The sequence below is a fragment of the Leptonotus elevatus genome, chromosome 17 (genome assembly GCF_054856555.1).
Source record: "Leptonotus elevatus isolate MCC_2025b chromosome 17, RoL_Lele_1.0, whole genome shotgun sequence".
Taxonomy (NCBI): Eukaryota; Metazoa; Chordata; class Actinopteri; order Syngnathiformes; family Syngnathidae; genus Leptonotus; species Leptonotus elevatus.
The window spans coordinates 2,817,432-2,840,665 of NC_141255.1; the positions used below are offsets into that span (position 1 = coordinate 2,817,432).

At 42.6% G+C, this 23,234-nt stretch overlaps 1 protein-coding gene and 1 long non-coding RNA gene across 2 annotated transcripts in view; one reads left to right on the forward strand and one right to left on the reverse strand.

The window, feature by feature from the left end:
- Nucleotides 1-710: 710 nt before the first annotated feature.
- The window catches only part of LOC147159241 (uncharacterized), a 25,230-nt gene continuing 2,706 nt past the window's right edge, over nucleotides 711-23,234 (forward strand). The window contains exons 1-2 of the long non-coding RNA XR_015090484.1: nucleotides 711-764; nucleotides 19,538-19,585. This is a non-coding gene — a long non-coding RNA (uncharacterized LOC147159241). The remainder of the gene's footprint in view (nucleotides 765-19,537; nucleotides 19,586-23,234) is intronic.
- Nucleotides 20,624-21,992, reverse strand: rps16 (ribosomal protein S16). The gene is made up of 6 exons (XM_086059292.1): nucleotides 21,891-21,992; nucleotides 21,749-21,800; nucleotides 21,197-21,298; nucleotides 21,014-21,110; nucleotides 20,895-20,942; nucleotides 20,624-20,826 (listed from the first exon to the last, which is right to left on the reverse strand). Exons 2-6 carry the CDS (start codon nucleotides 21,794-21,796, stop codon nucleotides 20,681-20,683), a joined length of 441 nt encoding a protein of 146 aa, XP_085915418.1. The 5' UTR covers nucleotides 21,797-21,800; nucleotides 21,891-21,992; the 3' UTR covers nucleotides 20,624-20,680.

Genomic DNA, 23,234 nt, shown 5'->3' on the forward strand with positions numbered 1-23,234 from the left:
CAAAGTCAAACAGGCCCCTCCGAGCGTAAATCTGTCCTACAGCCCTCAAAAAGTCGTCAAAGATCACAATTTTGGACGTTCAAAATAGTTCTTGTAATATATGGAGAGTTTGGTGTTTTGTTTGGTTTTGCTTTGAAGTCAAACATGAACCTAATAATAGAACTCAAATAAATGATACAAAAATAGTCACGCGGAAATATTTTATACAATACAAAGCAGAACTAAAGGACAGTCAAATGTTCTAAAACCATTTTGTGTGTGTGCGTGTGTGTGTCGTCCTTGCAGGTGGGAGCCACTTAGTCGCAGCGCTGACACGGACGCTCAACAGCAGACTTGTTAATGAACGTGAACTTTGGGACCCCCTCCTCCGCATGCCCCCCCCCCATCCCCCCTCCTCCGCATGCCCACCCCCCCCCCCCATCCCCCCACCCCCCCTGTCCGCTTTCCCTTCCGTCCCCTCTTCCCAACGGGACGTCCATCTCCGGGCGGGCTCGCACCGTGACGGATGCTGCCGCGCATGTAAGCTGGCCGCACACCTGGGAAATGGATTAGCCAATCAGGGGGGTGGTTACACTGACTCACGCTGTAAAGAGGGGCCGCGGGGAAAAGCAGACTCATCTCAATAAAGATAGCAACTTTTTAAGCAACAGTAAAAAAGAAAAAAAAAGAAAAAAGAAGATATTTATGACATACAGCTTTCCTTTCTGTAGGAATGGCCACTTATCCAGTTGTGCACTGGGACCTCAACGGGCCTGGAGAGAAATGTAAGTACTGATACTTGACACTCAGTGGCTACGACACTTGATGGCGTAATTAACATGATGCGTCACTTTCCAAGAGTTGTGCAAAAGGCAAGCAAACAATGTATAAATCATTGCTTAATTCAATTCTACCAAACCTGTTTAGGCATGTTGCTGCCTTGACATCAATTTCAAACATTGTATGTATCTTTCTAAGGGGGAAATATACCTACATGGCTCTGGTAGGAATAAAGTGTCAAAAAAAAATAGTGGGATCAGTTGTTATCATCCAGTGCTGCCAGGCCCGTTTAGGCATTCTGCTACTATAACACAAATGTTGAATAATTTCGGAAGCTGGGACTGCGATTGTGAAGGTTTTAAGGATGGAACATACCTAAACAGGTCTGGAGGGACTAAAATATCAGTTGGATGAGTTGTTTTGACTTCAGTCCTATCAGACTCGTTTTGGGATGCTGCTGCTTAAACAAAAACATGATTGTGGTCTTTGGGATTTCACGTTGATCATTTTAAGGAGCCAGCATACCTAGACAAGTCTGAAAGGCAGGATTGAAAGTGTCAAAAACAGTATGATGAGTTGTTTTTAATCCCATGCTGCCGGACTTTTTTAGGCATGCTGCTGTTTTGGTAATTCAGACCCATTTAGGCGCTTAGGTTTGTGAGGGAAAAAGGCTGATCTTTTTGAGTACCCAGTCTGCCTCAATGGGTCTGGTAGGACTGATAATCCTACCAGACCCGATGAGGCATGCTGCAACCTTAAAAAGGTCACAATAGCACCCCAACTCTCTCGAAATGTTTGAACTTGATGTTAAAAAGAAACACACCAAACGGGCCTGGTACGCAAACACCTCCTCATAAAGTCAGCTCAGAGACCCAAAACAAAATAAAGAGCAAGCGCACCCCCCTTGAGCTAAGCTAACAGACGGCTCCTCTCACTCGTGGCCCAAGATGGCGGCCGACACGGCGGGCTTGGGTTTCAAAGGCGGTCGGGGAGGGAGGCCCCTGATGGCTTCTCGGGGCTGGAGGGGGGTAGGATTCGCTTCAAAGTGCTCGCGGCTGAAGTCTGTCAATTAGCGGCGGGGAGGAGCAGGGCGGCTAACTCTCCGTGAACTGGCGGCGTTGGCGTTATGGCTCAATAGCGTCGTTCTCGCCAACGGACGGCGGGGCTAATTAGGCAGCTGCTGCTCCGTTTTGGCCGCGTTTATAACGGGCCGCCCTCGCAATAACGCCGGCGTATCGTCGTTGACTTGTAATTGATTCAGCCTTCATTTAGGAAAAGAGACGGATTAGGACCAACCCGCCCGAGACAGACCGATGTGGACTCAGCGGGCAGACGATAGGCCATCTCGTCTGCCCCCGTTGACCTCGCGTCTGGAGGCGCTCAGCCAAAACCTGCAAAGTGCAAAATAAAAAGGATTCCGTCAGGCTTTGTTGTCATAGATACGGTTGAGGCTCGCTATCATAACGACGCAGGCCAACATCACTCAACTCAACTGCAAGTTACTGCGATGCTGACCACTCAATTTGTCAAATCAACTTGCATTGTTGTTTACAGTATATTTCAAAAAGTTTCCAATTTAAATGTCTGTTTTGGGCCATAAAATACAAATTTAGTTTCTTTACAGTGTGGTAAATTGTCAAGACAACCTTGTAGGGCTGGAACTGATTAGTTGACTAATTTTACGAGTGAATAAAATGAAACATTCATCCAAATTACTCTCTGCTCTTGACAGAAATTAATATCACGTTAGCGTTACCGCTATGATAACGATAAGTACGGTTGGAGGACATGAAAGTTCCAAACACCTTTTTGGGAGTTTGGGATCAAATCATCATGTCATCATTCCGTAGTTATGATAGCTGTCGCAGCACGCGCAGGGAGTCCGCTAACCTTTTTTTTTCTTCTGAGTTTGGTCACCAGAGGTGGCAAATCTAAGTCCAGAAAGTATAAACCTTGCCACAGTCTGTGTGCTTGTTTACCCTCTAGGGAGCTAGCTAGCTAACTAGCATCTGGGACTAAAGCCAAACTGTGGCAGGATTTCTACTTTCTGGACTTGGATTTGCCACCTCTAGCTCCCCGGGCGCTTGTTTACCTGCTAGGTAGCTAGCTAGCTAGCTAGCACGAGGGGCTAAAGCCAAGCTGTGGCAGAGTTTTTACTTCCTGGACTTGGATTTGCCACCTCTAGCTCCCCGGGCGCTTGTTTACCTGCTAGGGAGCTAGCTAGCTAACTAGCATCTGGGACTAAAGCCAAACTGTGGCAGGATTTTTACTTTCTGGACTTGGATTTGCCACCTCTAGCTCCCCGGGCGCTTGTTTACCTGCTAGGTAGCTAGCTAGCTAGCTAGCATCTGGGACTAAAGCCAAACTGTGGCAGGATTTCTACTTTCTGGACTTGGATTTGCCACCTCTAGCTCCCTGGGCGCTTGTTTACCTGCTAGGTAGCTAGCTAGCTAACTAGCATCTGGGACTAAAGCCAAACTGTGGCAGGATTTTTACTTTCTGGACTTGGATTTGCCACCTCTAGCTCCCCGGGCGCTTGTTTACCTGCTAGGTAGCTAGCTAGCTAGCTAGCACGAGGGGCTAAAGCCAAACTGTGGCAGAGTTTTTACTTCCTGGACCTGGTTTTGCCATTTGTGTCGGTCACATGCCACATTCTGCATTCAGCAAAAGTAAGTTGACAGAAGGTACAACCCCCCCCCCCCCCCCCCCCCCCCCACGCGTGTGCTTATGGTTTGTAAACGGGAATCTTCGATAGCCAGGGTGACGAGCGTCCGGCAAACAACAAAGCGGATGGCGTTACACTGAAAACGAGACTTTTTATAATGCCGGCGGCTCCAGAAGGAATCTAACGGGATATTGATGGATGTCGGCGTTGACATCATGCGGCGCGATGGCCCGCGTTTAAAACAACACGTAGCAAAGCCGCGCCACGGTGGGTAAAGAACACGGACCTTTGTCACCCGAAACCGCGGTCTGATCCCGCCGATGCTCCGCGCTGATCATTTATGATGACCCGGCGTGACCGACTTTAATTGCGCCTTTTTATCTTATCTGCTTGGAATGAACTTGACGACAGATTGATATCATAGTAATAATTAAAGCTGCGGGGGTTGTAGAATACGCTTCATTTTTGGCGCCTGAAGGTCACCAACAAGTCCAAATAATCCAAACGTATTTAATACAGCACTTTTAAAACGGTGGCGTACATGAGATGATACATAAATCATGATAAATAAACGAAGAAAAATGGATTGCATGTTATTTGCGCGGGCTGCAAGCTGGAATTTGAACGTAAACAAACAACTGCCGTTTTCGAACAGGCAACAATTAGCTGATAGCGCCGACACTCACTGCCCAAAAAATGTCATTGCTGTAATGCTGTAAAAAGTGCAAAACTGTTTCGTGCCACACAAAACACACGCTCGGTATAAAAGGGTGGAAAAGCACGACGGCAACAGTTTGCATTTATTGAAGTGTCATTTGGCATTATTGATCATTTATTGACTCATGCGGCATTCAACAATTCATTATTAATCACTTATGATTATATTTGAATATGTGGTCATATAAAAATGTATTTTTGTAACTATTGTATTCAAATATGTATTATTATTTTTTTATCTATTTGATAAATATTACAGCACATTTGCAAGATAATTGACTGTACTTTACATTTTCGAATAGTTATAATGCAGAATGCAGAGTTATTGAGAGTTAGTAAAATTCTGTTGTTATTGATTGATATTTTTTGTATTTTAATGCAAATTCATTTGAATTGAGGACACTTTACAATTTATCCCGCTCATGTTGATGAATGGGCCTAAATATGCATTGAGTGTGTGTGTGTGTGTGTGTGTGTGTGCGTGTGTGTGCGTGTGTGTGTGTGTGTGTGTTTTCTGACACAGGATTTGAATTATTTTCAACAGGTTGCTTCCCCCAAAAAATCACCCGGAATAATGTTACTGTCCAAACACACGTTGCGCATCGATTGTGTGCTCGTGCGTGCGCGTGCGCGTGTCACTCCTTTTTTTTATTTATTCCAGAGGTGTGAAATGCGCGCACACGCACACACACACTCCGAGCGTGCCTGGTGCCCAACATTTGAGCGGGCGTGAAGGTCGGCGCCACCTGTTTGATACAATAAAAATTCTAGTGTTACCTCCGTGGATGTTATTGGAGCTTGTGTTTCAGGATGTGTGTGCGTGCGTGTGTGTGCAGGTGCATGCAGGGAAAAACAAAAAGTCAGGCGGGATGTTTCACTCTGCGCTTGTTATAAACATGCTGTGAGAGAGATAACACAAATGTAGAATTCCCATTCCTGATTCTAGAAGCATTGTTAAGAATTATTTTCTGAATTGGCAATTTAAGACTTTGTCATGGTGTTTATTAAATATTGCACACAAGTAATACACTTTTTTTTTTTAAACAAAAACTAATATGGAAACTCGTTTTTCGCTGAGTTCCAAAAAAATACTTGCATTAAATAAAATCTGCGAAGTCGTTAGCTTTATGTTTTACATTTGTTATAAATGTTTTAAGGCTCTAAAACACCTCACCACACAGTAAAATAGTAGGGGTGGGAATCTTTAAATGTCTCTCGATTCGATTCCGATTTTCGGGCCTGCAATTCGATTCAGAATCGATTTTCGGGCCTGCAATTCGATTCAGAGTCGATTTTCGGTTAGGGGCGATTTTTGATTCAAAATGATTTGATTGACAATGACTTTTGCAAAGAATCGTAATGATCTACTCCAGTCTGTCTCGCTAATGCTAATTAGCGCGCTACTCGCGGCACTTTTATCACTCAAAAGAACGGCTCCACGCTGCAAAAAAACAACTTTTATTGGAATAACTTGATCGTGACTTTTTCCTTCTACTCTCTAATGTGGCTACAACTTAACAGTGTATCAGACCGCTTGGAACCACACTGCCCCTAAGTGGCCAAAATCGAGTACAACATGAACAGCGCTCCCAATAAAGGCACACACAAACAAAGGCAAGATAGTATAAAATTATTTAAATAAAATCGATTTTGGGGCATTTAAAATCGATTCTGAATTGTACTAAATGAGAATCGATTTTTTTTGGCACGCCCCTATAAAATAGGTACATACTTTAAAAAAATGCATGCAAAATGGTACTGAAAAAAAAACACAAAACAGCGAGTCTGCGAAAAGTGAACCACGTTATAGCAAGGTAACACTGTAACTAAAACTAATTAAAATGAACAGAAACACCCTGAAAACGAATCAAAATGAAGTCAATTTAAAAAAAAATCAACTCAAAATGAAGTAAAAATGAACTAAAATGAAAATTCCAAAACTATAATAACTCCGCCATTAGCAAAAAGTTCGAGGCTTATAATATTCTTTGTGGCTCTTGCCGTCGCCATTTGTGAGGAAACTTTTAGTTCCAGTACCAAACGAAGTAAAGCTTGTCGATGAGTGGTAGCAAAAACACGAGAGTGCGTGTAAGTTGCGTCCCTCGGCTGCACTTTAATGACTTAATCCAAGTTCACTCTCCTTTTTGTGCGTCTCTGCCAGCCAGCGTAATCCCGGCTGGCCCGACCAGAGCCCGGAGATGACCTCACTGTTTGCTTTTACGGGGTCCCCGCGGACGCCACTGGGAGCGGGGTTGCGGTTTTGAGGAGGGGGGTGGGGGGGGGGGGATTCTCGTTCCACGGCAGTCCGGCCGCGTAGGACACGAGGGTCCGCAGGGATGACGGTGGGCCGGAGCTCCTGTTACTGGAGGCTTAGTCACGCTGCGTGAGACTGATGTGCAGCAGCCACGGATCACGTTGCACGATATCAGCAAAGCCAATATAGCAATCCAAATCATTGCTTGAGTAATACTCATTGAGAAAAATCTACTCAAGTACTGAGTAACTTGAATCGTTCGTCATCAAGTAATTGTCTGTTTGTACTCAACACGTCGTTTAAAGACGGCCAACGCAATCCACAACATATTTGTGTTGTTTGGATTCGTAGAGAATAAGACTCAACATTGGGGGGGGGGGGTGTGGGGGGGCACAAATGGAGATAACGGGGTACAAGGTGGCTGCTCGTCCCCCCGTTTGGAAGGCGGAGCCTTTCTAATGCCTTGCTCCACACGATGGCTGTAGCCCAGCGAGGACCACCTCGTCAGCAAATGACCCGCCGCTCAGGATTGGTGGTGGGTGGTGGTGGGGGGGGGGGGGGCAGGACAGGTGGGACCCCCCATACTTAACGTAGACCTCCAGGAGGGAGGGTTCCGCATTTAAGATGTCATAGAAGAAGAAATATCGGCCTGTTTTTGTGCCTTCTCGATAACCAAACCTAAGAGTAACAAAACCTCCCTGGCGGAGGTAAAAAAAAAAAAGAAGCGCATTTGCTCTCAGTTTGTCAGCGCTAATCTCCATTATGGGGCCATTTAGCGTCTCCGTGCTACATAGCCGAGACATAAGGATGCTTGCGGCCCACAAACAGGCAGTGTCAACAATGTGGCTTCACCTTGGCGTTTTATCTACTTGCCACCCACAGTTAACGCCGGTAGGGAGCTAAACAACCCCCCCCCCCAAAGGCGGACCACCACTCCGCATCCCATCTCGCGTGCTTCAAAACACGTCTTTGGGACATGGCATTCATTGTGATTGGCTCCGTTTTTTAGTGGTCGAAGCAGAATGGACCTCTAAAAGTCCCGCGTTCCAAGATGAACTTCCTGCTTCTAGAGTTCTACAAATTTTTGTAGTCGACTATAATGGGATGAAAGTCGACTCATTGACAATAGTTGGGTTTCCATCCACCCATTTTTATTTGAATTTTCAAGAAATGAGAAAGTAAAACTAAATGGAAACGCCAGAAATTCCAAAAAGGGCCAAAATTCGCAAAACGTTTTTACACTTAGAGGGGGTGGATTTTGAAAATGCTAATTTTGGCTATATTACGTCACGCGTAGGTTTGTAGTCCCAAAGCAATGTCGGACGATAAAGTAAAGTGTTTATGGGGGGGCAGGGGGGGGGCGACGAAACAGAAACCTTTTTGGAATTTATTAATAAAGTGAATATTAATGCTATTTTAGATGGAAAACAGCAAAGAATCGCTACGGTTTATCAAGAATGACAAAACTCATACGACGTCGTCACTTCCTGGTCGTTTTCTTCTTTTAAATTACTGGTGGCTCACATCTCTTAATGGTGTATATAGCGCCACCTACAGCGGCGGAGTCTTTTTCAATATTCGCAAAAGTAGAACAGATGGAAACGAGCATAAGTAACAAACATAAATTTGCTTAAAAAAATCTAAATAATTAGATGGAAACCTGACTAGTGAACACCCCCCCCCCAACCGACCCATTTCCCATAGACGAGGAGAAACCAAGAAACACGTGATTAGTCAACTCATCGTTTCTAACCCTTTAGAATTAACACAATAAATTCCCGTGCAACAAAATTTGAAGACTAGTTCCTGTAGTCTAAATACTGGACACGGTGACCCCCCCAAAAGTCCCAAGTTCCAAAGTACACTTCTTGGTTGCAGTGTTCCTGCAGTCAAATTGCTCGATAAGTAACTCGTATTTGTAAACAAATACCAATGTTGTTAAAGTTGTACATGCTAATATTTGTAAAACACATTCCTCGAAAGGGTAAAGTTGAATGAGCGTTCTGTTTATTCTTGTAGTGGTAGTTTGTATTGCGTCGTACGTGTTTTGTCTCCCTGCCACCCACAGCTAAAGTAACCCCCCACTGGTTACCCCCCCCCCCTTTTTTTTTCCCATCCCATCCCCAGTTAATCACCATAACCGAGACTGGCGCTACAACTCCTAAACCTCCTTTTGGCTCACACTCAAAAAGTCTCCAGTGTCACCTAAAAGTGCTATTGTTATTATTTCACAATTCCCACAATGCCCCCCCCCCCCAAAAAACTCATTTGGACATTCCTTCCAGTGAGTAAGTTTGACTCATTTCTCCACGCTTCTCCCAAATGATGATCAATAGTCGGCGATGGAGTCATCCGTGCGCTCCCATTAACCCACGTCGGCCCCGTCATAACCGCACGGGTCGCGGCCGCCGTCACATCTTTGCTCCCAGCATGACGCTAATGAATCACCCTCAGCCCCAGCGACGTTGCGCTCGTTGGCGACGGGGCTTTTCCCCCCTTGATGCCGGCTCCCCGTGTGGTCGTCGGACGGGCCTGTTTGCACAAGGCGACATCGTCACCTGCAACAACACTCGGCCAACGTGCTTGCAAACGTACCGACGGAGATTGTAGCAATCGAATTGCTTTGAGGGAACGCGTCTGAAGAGTGTCGGTGGGTTTTTATTGTTAACTAAGACAATCGGAGCATGACATTGAGAAGGAAAAAATTAATTTTATAAATATATATTAGGGGTGTGCCCAAAAATCGTTTCTCATAAGAATCGCGATTCTCATTTGGTACGATTCAGAATCGATTTTAAATGTCTCAAAATCGATTTTATTTCAATTATTTTATACTGTCTTTGCCTTTGTTTGTGTGTGCCTTTATTGGGAGCGCTGTTCATGTTGTACTCAATTTGGCCACTTAGGGGCAGTGTGGTTCCAAGCGGTCTGATAGACTGTTAAGTTGTAGCCACATTAGAGAGTAGGAGGAAAAAGTCACGATCGAGTTGTTCCAATAAAAGTTTTTTTTGCAGCGTGGAACACGTTCTTTGTAGTGATAAAAGTGCCGCGAGTAGCATTAGCATTAGCATTAGCGAGTCTGGCTGAAGGCTGGAGTAGATCATTACGATTCCTTCAACATCTATAAATTGAAGCAAAAATCATTGTCAATCAAATCATTTTGAATCAAAAATCGCTCTTAACCGAAAATCGATTCTGAATCGAATCGCAGGCCCAAGAATCGGAATCGAATCGTGAGACATTCAAAGATTTGCACCCCTAATATATATCTATCATAATATTTGGCTGGATTTCACCTTCCTTGGTTTTCTTTGGTCCCCTCGGGTCTCCTGGTGTTCGGTTTAGGTGAACGGTATGAGATTTTTTCTAATAGGTTTTCTGGTGAGCTAACAAATACACGCACGCACGCACGCACGCACGCACATACACATACTCACCCACACACACACAAAAAAATAAATAAAATAAAATAATAATAAAAAATATATATAAAAAATAAATAAATAAAAGAGCAATGATGATGACATTTCCGAATGAACAATACTGAGCTCTAAAAAAAAATAAAAAAAATAAATAAAAAAAATTAAAAAAAAAAATAATAATATTTGGCTACCTTGAGGCAATCTAGGGTAATTGGACAGCGGACAGTCTGAGCTGGGAATCGAACAGATGACCCTACGGTCACTGGACGACCCACTCTACCATTTGAGCCCCAATATTGGTGAAACATTTCGCAATATTTGTAAATGACGGGTGCACAATAGTCCCAGAGTCAAGTGACTTTGGTGTCAGTAATGTAATCGTCAGTGTGCCTCATGCTGCTGCACGTCATCGTTTTCACAAATGAGTGCCCTAAATTTATGTTGTTGCCACTTGTGGTATTTGTCCCTCCCCAGCTGTTTGCTCTCCTGAGCAAAATCTTCATAAATCAGCCGGAGTTAATCTGCCGTGTGTGTGCGCGCCTCACTTTTGAGATGGGGGGGGGGGGGGTCTCTTTACCTCCATTGGTTACAGAGCATCCATCAAGTGGTCAATGAAGGCTCAACAGAGAAGTTCCCTGTAACCTCGTCATCACCCCCGCAACCCCCCCCACCCCCCACCCCACCCTCCTCCTAATTCCTCCTCGTCTTCCCCCGTCCGACTCTTAAACTTTATTCATCGCACGGCGAAAGTCATTCCCGTTGCATCGGCAATAATTCATGCCGCATCTCACACGCTCCTCGCCGTGTCAGAAAGTCGATCCGAGCGCCCTGTCGTCCATCTTGTAACTTTAACTGGAGGTGACGCCGCGCCGATATGACGCCTGACAGAAAATCATCCCGCGGGGAGACGGCTGTGGAAATTCCATTCTGTTGGGGAAAAAAAAAAAAAAGGACTCCCGGGACGGTCCGTTTGGGCTCCGTTCTGCTCAATCGCTTCCTTTTAGGCGCTTTAATCGAGCGGCTCCACGAAGCATCTGCTTCTAAGTATTAAATAGGTCTGATAGGACTTCATTCAAGCAAACATTTTCACATCTTCACTCTTACCAGACACGTTTGACATGCTGCATCCCCTTAAAGTAGCACTAAGGAACTTTTCAACTTTAATAAAAAAATAAAAAAAACATAACTCTTGTGATGAAACATGGACTTAAAACGAGTTGAATGGTACCTTTGCCATGGCCTGAGGGGGGGCTGTATCGTTTTTTTACTGGCACTAAACAACTTTGAAGAGGATGGTGGGAACACTGCCACACAAAAAAAAATACAAATGTGCTGCTGACTGCTTTATGGCATACGTCAAAGGGAAGCTATCCGGATAAAAGGACAGTCAAGAATCAACATTCTTGACTGTCCGGTTTTCACTCGCTGGCGTGAGCTAAAAAACGACGGAATGCGCTTGTCCTCATGCCAAATGTGGTCTTCCTTCAGACATAACATGACCGCTTTTGTCCATATGGCTCCGCCATAATCAGCGAAAAACTGAACGTTCCTTAGTGTTGCTTTAAATGTTCACAATAGCATCCCCAATTTCCACAAAATGTACCTATTGAAAACGGCCACCTGTATAAACGGGCCTGACGGGGTCCCAAACTTCACTAAAATTTGAAATATATGTATGTTAAAATACAGCTGCATGACTAAACAGGTCTGCTAGCACTTGATTCAAATAACCCATCGCACAGATTTCACAAACCCTATCCTACCAGACCCATTTAGGCATGCTGCATCCCGAAAATGATCACAATAGCTTCCCTAACAAAGTGTAAAAAAAAATTATCTCTCTCTCTCTCTCTCTCTCTCTCTCTCTCTCTATCTATCTATCTATCTATCTATCTATCTATCTATCTATCTATCTATCTATCTATCTATCTATCTATCTATCTATCTATCTATCTATCTATCTATCTATCTATCTATCTATCTATATATATATATATATATATTTATATATATTATATATATATATATATATATATATATATATTTATATATATTATATATATATATATATATATATATATTTATATATATTATATATATATATATATATATATATATATATATATTTATATATATTATATATATATATATATATATATTTATATATATTATATTTATATATATTATATATATTTATATATATTATATATTTTGAATAAAATTTCATCCTGGCGGTATGGACCAAAACGCCAACATTTAAAATAAATAAATGACTAAATAAATAAATAAATGACTTAAAGTGAAAATAAAAACGGATATAAAAAAATATAATTCAAAAATTTAATACAAATGTATTTATCTATATATTTTTTTTTTGTTTGTTTTTTTGTTTTTATATATAGATGTTTTTTCCCTCACTTTTAGTCATTTATTTATTGATTTTGTCATTTATTATTATTATTTTTAATTTTGGCAGTTTTGGTCCTTGCAGATCGTGTCGGACCCAACGAGTCGATCGCAGCAGCTGAGGCCTGCAGGTGGTTGTCGTTGAGTCCCGTGATTCGGGTGCCAGCAGCTTGTCTCACAATTTGCTCACGCTAGGTTTTGCTAGCTTCTCTTGTTAGCCACTCCAGCTAGTTCTTGCTAGCTACTCTTGCTAGCTTCCTCTCTCCAAATAATAATTGGTAGTAATTGTTGGTAGGCTTGCATGTGCTTCAAAATTGTTGCATTCTATCATGTCACCACTAGGTGGCACTAAATTCTACACACTGTATCTTTAAATGTTCAAAATAGAATTCCTAACTTCACTTCAAAAATGTGCAAAAAAAAAGTGTGTTGAAAAAAAAAGCATGACTAAGGTCGGCTAGGAGTCCATTCACACGACTCATCACGGTTTTCCCACCAGACCCGTCATGTCTTACATGACCACAATAGCATCGCCAAAATCAAAGCGAAGCTGCACAAGCAAGAGACCGCGGTGTTGGGAATGTGATACCAGGAAGAAAAAAAAAAAAAAAGACATGAAATTGCCGTTGTTAGTGGAGCCAAATCTGCGGCGGCGCTGCCTGGGCTCACTGGGCTGCCGGCTGCCTGCTTAGGCCGCTCCATTAAAGTGAAATATCAGATGGAACGCTAACGCCGCTCCCATGACATCATCTGTGTTTTGGCCAAAAAATAAAACACAATCTCTGGCGCTAAAAGCATCCGCTCGCCATGTGCGGGATTAACGGGAGAATACGCTCTTAATTTTTCTCACGTTCCGGATGATGCGGATTTAACCTTTTGTGCAACTCGTCCAGTTTGCCGTCGTTTTTAGGATGACATTCAGGTGCCGTTTGGAAGCAGATGTGCCCCCCCCCCCCCTCCCTCCGACTTACACATCCATACAGATGTGCATCCAGAGTGACAGCGCGTAGCCGAATTACCACCCACCCTCCCGAATATCCTTCCACACCTTGTTGGCAGGACCGGAACCTTCCCGTGTCTCCTCGGGGGTGGGCTCCATTTGTCTCATGAGAGGGGTCAAGACCCTCGCCGCAAAAGCACTTCCTCTTTCTGCTGAGGTGGGGTTTTTTCCGAGGACCGCCGCCATGACTTCGAAACAATGCCGTAAGGCGCCGGACGGAAGACAAACTGGTTGGGGGAATCGTTCAGACTCAAAATAAGTACATTGATTAGCAATAACCAAATAGACAACGTTTTAAAAAAACACATAACAGTATTCATAAATTACAAACCCGTGTTTGTTTGAAAATGTGCTAATATTGAGTAAATATACCAATATTTGCAAAACACAAACCTTTGTTTATAAAACACAAACTCGTGTTCATAAAACGTATCAAATGTTTTTTTTAATATCCAAATCTATTTAAAACAAGTGTCAATATACTGTACATAAAAGAGACCAATATTCGTAAAACACAAACCTACATTCACAAACAAGTTATTATTTCGATTCCAAAATCAGTAAATCACATACAAAAGTTTGTAAAAATACTTACCAGTATTCGTAAAACATAAAAATCATGTTCATAAAACATCAAGCCATATTTGTAAGACGCATTTAATATTTACAAGATTTGTAAGTATTCATTAAAAAAGCTTACCGATATTTGTAAAATGTATCAATATTTTTTAGAAAACACAAGCATGTTCATTAAACACATAATCAATATTTGTAAATACATACCAATATATTAAACATGTACAAATATTCATAAACATCCACCATTATGGGTATATTCCAATTCATTCGATTCTAATTTCCTCAATCGATTCGATTTCGATTCGCAAGAGTTCAGTTCGATTTAAAAAAAAAACCATTCGATTCCATTCACTTCAATTCAATCTGATATTGATTATTTATGGAACGATGGCATTATGGAGGCACTAACTGGTTAATTGGTTTAGTTTATTCATGAAAGTAACGCGTTATAATTACTTAAATGTTACACAAACATTGACATCAGCAAGGATGAAAATATTTTCCTAATTGTAATTCAATAATTGTAAATATAAATTAAAAATATTCTGAATTGTCTGAAAGTGCAACACATCTGGTCTTTCATAAATATTAGAACATATTTTTAAATTCATGTGAACAGTAAATTTCAATTAAAAACATAAATATACATTTTGATTTGATATCGATTATTCGATTTATTTATTTATTTTAAATCCCAGCCCTATTCCAATTCCTCGTGGGACTAATAAAGGTTATCTTCTCTTAAATGCATCAATATTTGTAAATATGTAGCATGAGTCATAAACCACGAACCGGCACGTGTACAATACGAATAAAAAAATGTGCCAATCCGCCAATATTCGTCAACACGTACTCATAGAAATGATTTGGCATTTGAACAAATGAAGTGATTATCATCTCTCCAAACGAACCCAATCTCTGCTGCCCCCTGACCCCCCCCCGGCGCCCCCGTTGACATCTGTCACATTCTGATTTAAGATGATCTTAAAATCAGGAGCTGTCCACTTTTGACGGGACGAGGACTGGCGTATCCGTGTCTCCCCCCCCCCCCCCCCTCGCCCCCGCCCAGAGGGACTGTAAATCTGGACACTTTACTGCGGAGAGAGCAGGAGGGAGCCGACCCCCGTTCCCCCCCCCCTCGCCCGCGCTCGCCTCGCCCTCGCCCGCCGTAATCCCACCACTTCCTCTGGCCCGGCTCACGCCGCTAATGCATTTTCTGTAACTAACAGCCGTTGTTTCCCGATTGTCACGCTTCCATCTCGCGGGGAGACGTCGGATAAGGTGTTGGGAGAGGCACTCAAGAGGTACCTTTTTAGATAGATGCTTTCATCAAGCTAAGGTCTGCAGAAAGCGAAGGGCTACTAAGTGCTAAACGGGTCTGATTGGACTCCATTCAAATAATTCTACATTCTTGAAATGTTCAGAATAGCTTTCACTAAAATTCTTCACTGAAATTTAATAGACATTTGAGTGGAAAGCCGCAGCATTCCTAAACGGGTCTGGTCGAACCAACTCAGCACAGTCTTTCCATGCCAGATCCCTTAAAAAGCATCTCTTAACTTCACAAAAGTAGCATGCTTAAATAGGTCTGACTGGACTTCAGTTAAAGAACTCATCACACAGCATTCTACATAAGCAATGCCCGCATTCCTGAGATGATCACAGGTTGTTTGAAATCAGTGTTGCAAACAGCAGGATGCATAGATGGGTCTGTTAAGTCTCCATTCAAACAACTCATCGCTGATTTCCGCACATTCAGTCTCGCTACTCATTTAGGCACACCATGTTAAGTAAGTGTAAATGAGAATACTTTTTGGAAAGAGCACCATGCCTAAAGGGGTATGGGAGGACTTGATTCAAACAATTCATGACGTTTTGTTGGTTTGTTTGTTTTATGCAGTCCTGCCAGACCCATTTAGGAATGGTTAATTAATTCCTGACTTATTTTTTAAAATACAGTCCTGCCAGACCCATTTATGAATGGTTAATCAATTCCTGACTTTAAAAAAAACAAATTGTCCTGCCAGACCCATTTAGGAATGTTTAATCAATTCCTGACTTTAAAAAAAAAAAAAAAGTCCTGCCAGACCCATTTAGGAATAGTTAATCAATTCATGACTTATTTTTTTTTTTTTAAATACAGTCATGCCAGACCCATTTAGGAAAGGTTAATCAACCCCTGACTTTTTTTTTTTTAATACAGTCATGCCAGACCCATTTAGGAATGGTTAATCCCATAAACTTCCGAAATAGCATTCCCAACGCCATCAAAATGTTATACAATCATGTTGAAATCAGCAGCATGACTCAATGGGTCTGGAAGGACACGATTCACAACAATCTCGCCGGGTGATATAAAGTCGGATAAAGTATTGGGTGATGGTGATTATTACAAAAAAACGTGAGGGAGGCTGGCAGGTGAAGGTCTGGAATTGCAGTTACAACTAACACCAACCTCCTCCATGACCGCTGTCGGGTGATCCGCCGGCTCAGGCGGCCAGGTGGGACGCCTCAACCTGGGGCCCCCCGCTTCCGTCACGCTCACCCCCGAAATAAGAACACATGGGTGTCGAGTGAGAGCTGTGGCGTTTTTTTTAAGCCGCCGTGACGGGGGGCCCTGGACGCGACGCGGATGGCACGGCGAGGGCGTTTGGCAGCGGTCGCGGGGCAATCGATTTGCAGCCCTTGTAACATTCTGAGCCACGACGCTCCTTAGCGGCGCAGTGCTGGGCGGCGCGGGGGGTCCCACAACAGGTTGTCGGGAGGCTTGCCAAGAAAAATGTGCCTGAGTCCCGGTGCGCGTCTTTAATCCGGCATTTGATGGCTCCAGGAGTTGAAAAATTATGTGTAAATGAGGAGAATTTTGTTACCGGGCAGATTAGGGAAAGTAAGTAAAATAAGTTTTTAAAACATTTGTGAACATAAAAACTAAAATCACAGCCTTCCACATATTCAACCAGCTACCTGTTTAGGCATGCAGCTTCCCTTTAATGATCACAGTTGACCAGAATGTGAAAAGGTCATGTTCACAGGTCTGCTAGGACTTGATTTAAACAACTCGTCTGACTGATTTCCATATATTCACTCCTTCCAGACCCGTTTAGGCAAGACCGTTTCCTAAAATAGCACCCGCAACTTAACAAAAAAAATCATGTTGAAATAAAACAGAGCTTATGACTAAACTGGTCTGGTAGGGCTCCATTCAAATGACTCATTACACAGAATTTAATATATTCAGTTCTTTCAGACCCATTTAGGCTTGACAGTTTCCTAAAATCGCACCCGCAACTTAACAAAAAAAATCACGTTGAAAGAAAACAGAGCTTCTGACTAAACAGGTCTGGTAGGGCTCCATTCAAATGACTTAATACACATAATTTAATATATTCAGTCCTACCAGACCCATTTAGGCATGACACTTCCCTAAATGGCCGCAAAGGCACCCTCCCTAGGCTTGACAGTTTCCTAAATTATCATCCCCAATTTAACAGAAAATCTAATTGAAAACAGAGCTCATGCTTAAACAGGTCTGGTAGGACTCAATTCAAATGACTCATTACACAGATTTCAATATATTTAGTTCTACCAAACCCATTTAGGCATGACACTTCCCTAAATGGCCGCAAAGGCACCCTCAACTTCACCAACATTTTGAAAATTGTGTTTAAACAACTCATCAGACAGATTTCCACATATTCAGTCCGGCCAGACCTGTTTAGGCATTCCAATTTTACCTGAAATGTTCACAATAGCATCTCCAACTTCAGCAAAATGTTCAAAATCAGGTTGAAAATAAAGAGCATGAACGATACGCTATGACTTGATTCAAACAACTTTCGACACATTCAGTCCTACCAGACCCGTTTTGGCATGCCACATCCCTAAAATGTTTACGATACCATGCCCAATGCCGCCAAATCTTTTGTTTAATTTAAGGCCGTGTCGCCCAGTCCCGCAACCAATCCATAAATCGGAATGCCGAAATTTGTCAAAAGTGCAGCGTTCCAATTAGAAGCTCATAAACGTGCGCTCCTTAAACTGCAACAACAACAACACGCAGCGAAAGATAACCTGCAGCCTTCAAAGCGTGTCTGGCCTCGGATCCTGAGCAGGAACCCTGACCTTCCAGAGTGAAGGTTGGAGGTTGGAGCGGCATGGCCTTGAGCTGGGGTTAAAGTTTGCGGGGGTGTGTGACCTCGCGATTGTGTCGGGGCGTCACAGTCAAGCTCTCGCTTACCCTTGAATGACCCGACTCACCCCGAACGTGGGCCAGCGCGCCGTAATCGATACCCGGCAGTATCAGGAGAATTTAGACGGAGCAGATTCTCGGAATGACCGCAAATGTAGAGTTTTTAATTAAGGGCCCCAAGTCGAAAAGGATTTATTATTTTTTTTTTATAAATATTTGTGAAAGTTGAGTTCAAGTGTCGACTAAACGGGGCTGAGGAGTGATGCGTCCGGACTGCACTTCAGACCCGAAAACAGGCGCGATGAATCAGTCATCGGACGGTTGTGGTCACCACGGCAACGCTGACCAGAGGATTGTGGGACAGGCATCTGCAAACGTCAGCCATTTTAGATCCGGGGCCCGCCGGCCAATACATCGAAGCTGGTGATGCAATCAAGTGCAATCGGTCAACCGAGACTCCCAGTTTTCACTCTTAAAAAAAAAAAACATTTGTCGTCATCCGCCATCTTGTCAAATATTTTCATATGCCTTCTTGTTTTGATTGCGCTGTGTGTGTGTGTGTGTGCCCAAAGTGCAAGTGATGACAAAATGCATCCTGGCCCGGCACCTCCGTGTTTTGCGAGTGGAGGCGTTAACAGAGGAAAGGCAGGCGTCAAGTGTGTGCGCGTGTCTCCAAAAGGAGCCAAAACACACTTTATTGGCAGGATTTTGTTTTGAGGCGACGACGTGTTGCGTTTCAAGACTATGGCGCGGGAGCCGGCGACGGTGCGTGGCTTCATAACGAGCCGTGACGTGGGCAGCTGCGATGTTAAACGGCGATCACTCGCCAATCACGTCTCATTCCACGCCTGCGGGGGACCGCGGACGTTTACGGGGATACGCCGCGTCAGCCGTTAAAAAGGCCAAAAATCAATTGTCACACTGACAAATCGTTAACACTTTTTTTGTTCATTTTGAGATTAAGTGGCTTTTCTTGGCTATTTATTTCATGTTTACAAATATTCCAGTGGAATTCCTTCCTGTTTACTTCCAAATTCACGTCATTCGCAATCCGCATCTCGTCGGTAGCAGCCAATAGGCTTTGACCAGAACTAGAGCTAATCCTTGCTTTCACACCTAAGAATCATGGGAAATGTCGTCCTGGCATCCACAGACACCCGTCACCCGTCACCCGTCACCCGTCACCCGTCACCCGTCACCCGTCACCCGTCACCCGTCACACAATGCAAGTTGAGCTTTCTAACGCGATATTTCCAACGGCCAGCTTTTCAATAGCTTGAGTGCATTGGCTTGTTTAGCGCTGCTGAACAACCAAGATAGCGTTTAGCATTAGCGTGGTTGAGCTCGAGGCTGCTTTTCCTCACATGGTTTCTCTGTGCCCCCCGACATGTCTTTTTACATCGTTCTCAGGTTGCGTGTGTGAGTGTAGGCGTTGCTAAGTAAAACAGCCTTCGGGGGCTGAATTTTAAAACAAAAAAACTAAATTATAAATGGTGTGACTTCATCCAAGCGAAAAATGGCTGATTTGCTGCATGTGTGTTTCCAGAGCCTTTTTCTTCCCTCTGCGGCCTCCATGATGCGTCCATGGGAGGAGGTAAGAGTCAACAGTAGTAAACAACAGTAGCAGTGGGGGTGTGAGCCTCCCTGCTGGGTTGATTATTGGGAGGGCTGTAAATAGGCCCTATTACCCCGCACCCGCCAAATCTCACGCACCCACCTCAGCTCTGCGGCAGAGAGAGTAACAACATCTGGGCATCAGCTCATGATGATGAAGGCTGGGCAAGCTGTTGTGCTCAAGGGACACTTTGGACTTTGAAAACGGACAGATGGGCCAAACCTTCATACATGAGTAAAAAAAAAAAAAAAAAGCATAATTGATTGACAACAATTAAAATATGTGAAGCAGATTTAGATTTATAATAATATATATGTATTATAAATGTTTTTTATAATTAATTTTCATTTGTATTTAATCAGTTTAATCATGTGTGTGGTTTAATTCCATAAATAAATATATATATGAATAACATATTTTGAACATGGGGTTGTAAAAAAAAGACCGTGTCCTGTCATGCCGGTTTTTGGGGCTCCCATTTTTTCCCGTGTCCTTTGGCTCCCTCTGCCGTCAAAGCACTGGAGGTGCAAGACAAACCAGCAATGGGACACTACGATGTTCAACATTTTTAACTGCTGTACAGCGAGCGTAACATTTACCGATACACTCTGCAGTGGGACTCGCATTCTTTAATACGGCCCACCAAGCATTTTCTGATTAATTATAAATAATTGGTCTAAAGCAAGAAGTCAAACTGCAACTTTATGCATTTGTTGCTTATACGCATTGCTTTTTCATAAATATTTTAATCTCATCGACAAGAAACCCGGTCCACTTCAAATTGATTTATTATTTTATTAATTGGTTAATAGTGATAAAAATATATTTTTTAAATCACTTTATTTAAAAATGACTTGGCCAAACTGTCCTTTTTTTTTTTTGTCACAAGTGTTAACGATAATTAAATTGTGTTCACTTCTCAAATATTTTTCTTGTGAAGTGCCACTTCAAAACAGGATCATCCAACACAACGGGTGCTGCCATTCCAAACAATTTGACCAAAACAAGAACAAAAGGTCACTTTTTTTTGGGTGTTCGCCTCCACTTTTATTCTTATGAAAATGTACATGGTCTTTAACGGTAGGACTTCTGGTAGCGGGCGCGGGCTCCGGGTCCACCGAACTTCTTGGACTCGCAGCGGCGCGGGTCGGCGACCAACAGGGTCCTGTCGTACTGGATCAGGATGTCCTTGATCTCCTTCTTTGAGGCCTCGTCCACATCTGTCGTGGTGAACAAAATCTTATTAAGATGTCTAAAATGATAACTTGTGTTGTTGTAATAGACTTACACTTCTGATAGTACGCCACCAATGATTTGGAGATGGCCTGACGGATGGCTGAAAGGCATCAAAATGAAATGTAAATTGACGTAATATTCAATATATTGTTGTGCTTCTTGCTGCTTTACCATAAACCTGCGCCACATGTCCGCCTCCCTTCACTCGGACTCTGATGTCAACTCCAGCAAAACGCTCCTTGCCCAGCAGCAACACAGGCTCCAAAAGCTAAACGAGAAAAGAGGACCCCAACGACTTATATATATCGATTTAAACACATATTCAGACATTTATATACAATCCAACTTGCTCACCTTGTACTGGAGGGTGGCGGGCTCCACCATTTCCAGGGGTCTGCCGTTCACTTTAATCAGGCCATTGCCTCTCTTGCAGTGGGCGACTGCGGTGGCAGTTTTCTACAAGACAACATGTAAAGGATCAACATTGCAGCAGAAATAAGTAGACATTGATGTGATTCAAGTATACGCTACGATAGCTGCAAAATAAGCCATAACTTGTCTTAAATCGTGAGAATTTAATTTTGAGCAATGACTAATCAAGTTAATCACAAAATGGAAGATGGTGAAAACAAGCAAAATAACTTTTTATTAAGAAAATGCAGTACTGTCGGACTCGTAGTAGTAGGCTAATGGCGAACTAAGCAAAGAACCACGTTTATAGCGTCAAATTTGCTTATGTGTTATGGCGATTGTATCTTACAAATACAAGAGTTAGTTTAATTGTCATATAAAGTCAGTTTTATTAAAATTACGAAAGCACTTTGAATATGTTAGCTTGCCGAGCTAATGGTGGCCAGGCCACATTCGGTTAGCCACACGTGAATCGGTTGTATCTCTTTTACTTACTTTACGCCCAAAAACCTGGACAGATTGCAGGGGACCTTTCGCCGGCATGTTTCTGGAACACACAAGACACAATATTTACTTTGGAAAGGGGGACAAATGAGTTTTATTTGGAGTTAAGAGCGCATCGAGATGGCGAGCATACCGTATTCAGCTAGGTTGCCGTACGGAGAGACCGACGGGGCTTCACGGGCGGAACATCAGGGGCTGTTGCACGACGGTTTGAACTGTTTTGCGGCAAAGCTTTACGACAGCTGCTCCTGCTGTTCAGTACTTGCATTTTACATGGACAAAGAAAGTACCTATGAATTCACTTGTGTGTTTCTTTTTAATGTATCTTCCCTCCTTACTTTTCATCATCCCTGTTATCTTTCTTCCTACCTACTTTTAATATAATCCTTCTTACCTTATCTTCTTCCTTCCTACCTTCACCATATTTCCTTTTTCCTTTCATAGCACAATTATTACCTTTTGTCCATTTCCCCCATCATTCCTTGCTCAGCGGAAACATTTTGCATTAAGTGTCCATTTTATCCTCTGTTTTGTTAAACAATTAGCTTTTTCGGCATTGGAGAAAAAACATTTATACAAACTGTGACTGTCGTTTGTGCAATAGCACCCTCTAGCGGTGATGAAAATAAAGTCCCGGTAATGCTATTCATTGTTCAGCCTGAGGCTGAAGTTGTCTCATCAACCGCAAGATGACTTTTGAAAGAGAGCACCGATGACAAACAATTTGCTGTACTGAACTGAAACAAAACAAGCACCTACACTGCGGTTTGTGCAAACTTTATTGAAAAGCTCGCAGCGCGTGTAGGCTCTCTATAAATCCTGATCAGGTGCGGTGTTAAGCTTAAGTAAACACACAAGTGGTGACATATCTGGCAAAAACAACTTGTATTGCTATATTGAGTATTGATGTGGAAAAATACTTTACATGTTAGAAAGTAAAATACTGTAAAGTAAATATGAAAAGAAACAAAGAAAATGAGACATTTTCAAAAATAGTATAATACAAACCACTAGCATGTGCAGACAATGGTGAGAAATGCTGTGTGAGTAAAATCAGACTTTCATACAGTACCCCAAAATTATGCAGATTAAAAATGACTGTAAATCGCAGCAAAATTGCATGAGTTGAAATGAATAAACCCGCAAAACTGCGCAGGTTCAAAATGATGCTACTCCGATACTCCAAAATGTTGCATAAAATGAAGCAAGACTACTGCAATACCTCAAAAGGCTGCACATGTTAAAATAATACTACTGCAATTATACACCCTCCCCAAATTGTGCAAAAAAAAAGAAAGAAAAAGAGATTACTATAAATCTAAAATCTCCCCAAAATTTGCATGTTTAATTAAAATAGGACAACGCAAATCAACTCATTCCAAAATTCTGCATGTTCAATTGAAAAAGTTGCACATCTTGAAATGAGACGTACTGGCATCTCCTTAAAATTGCAAAATAGGACTACTGTAAAGTTTTA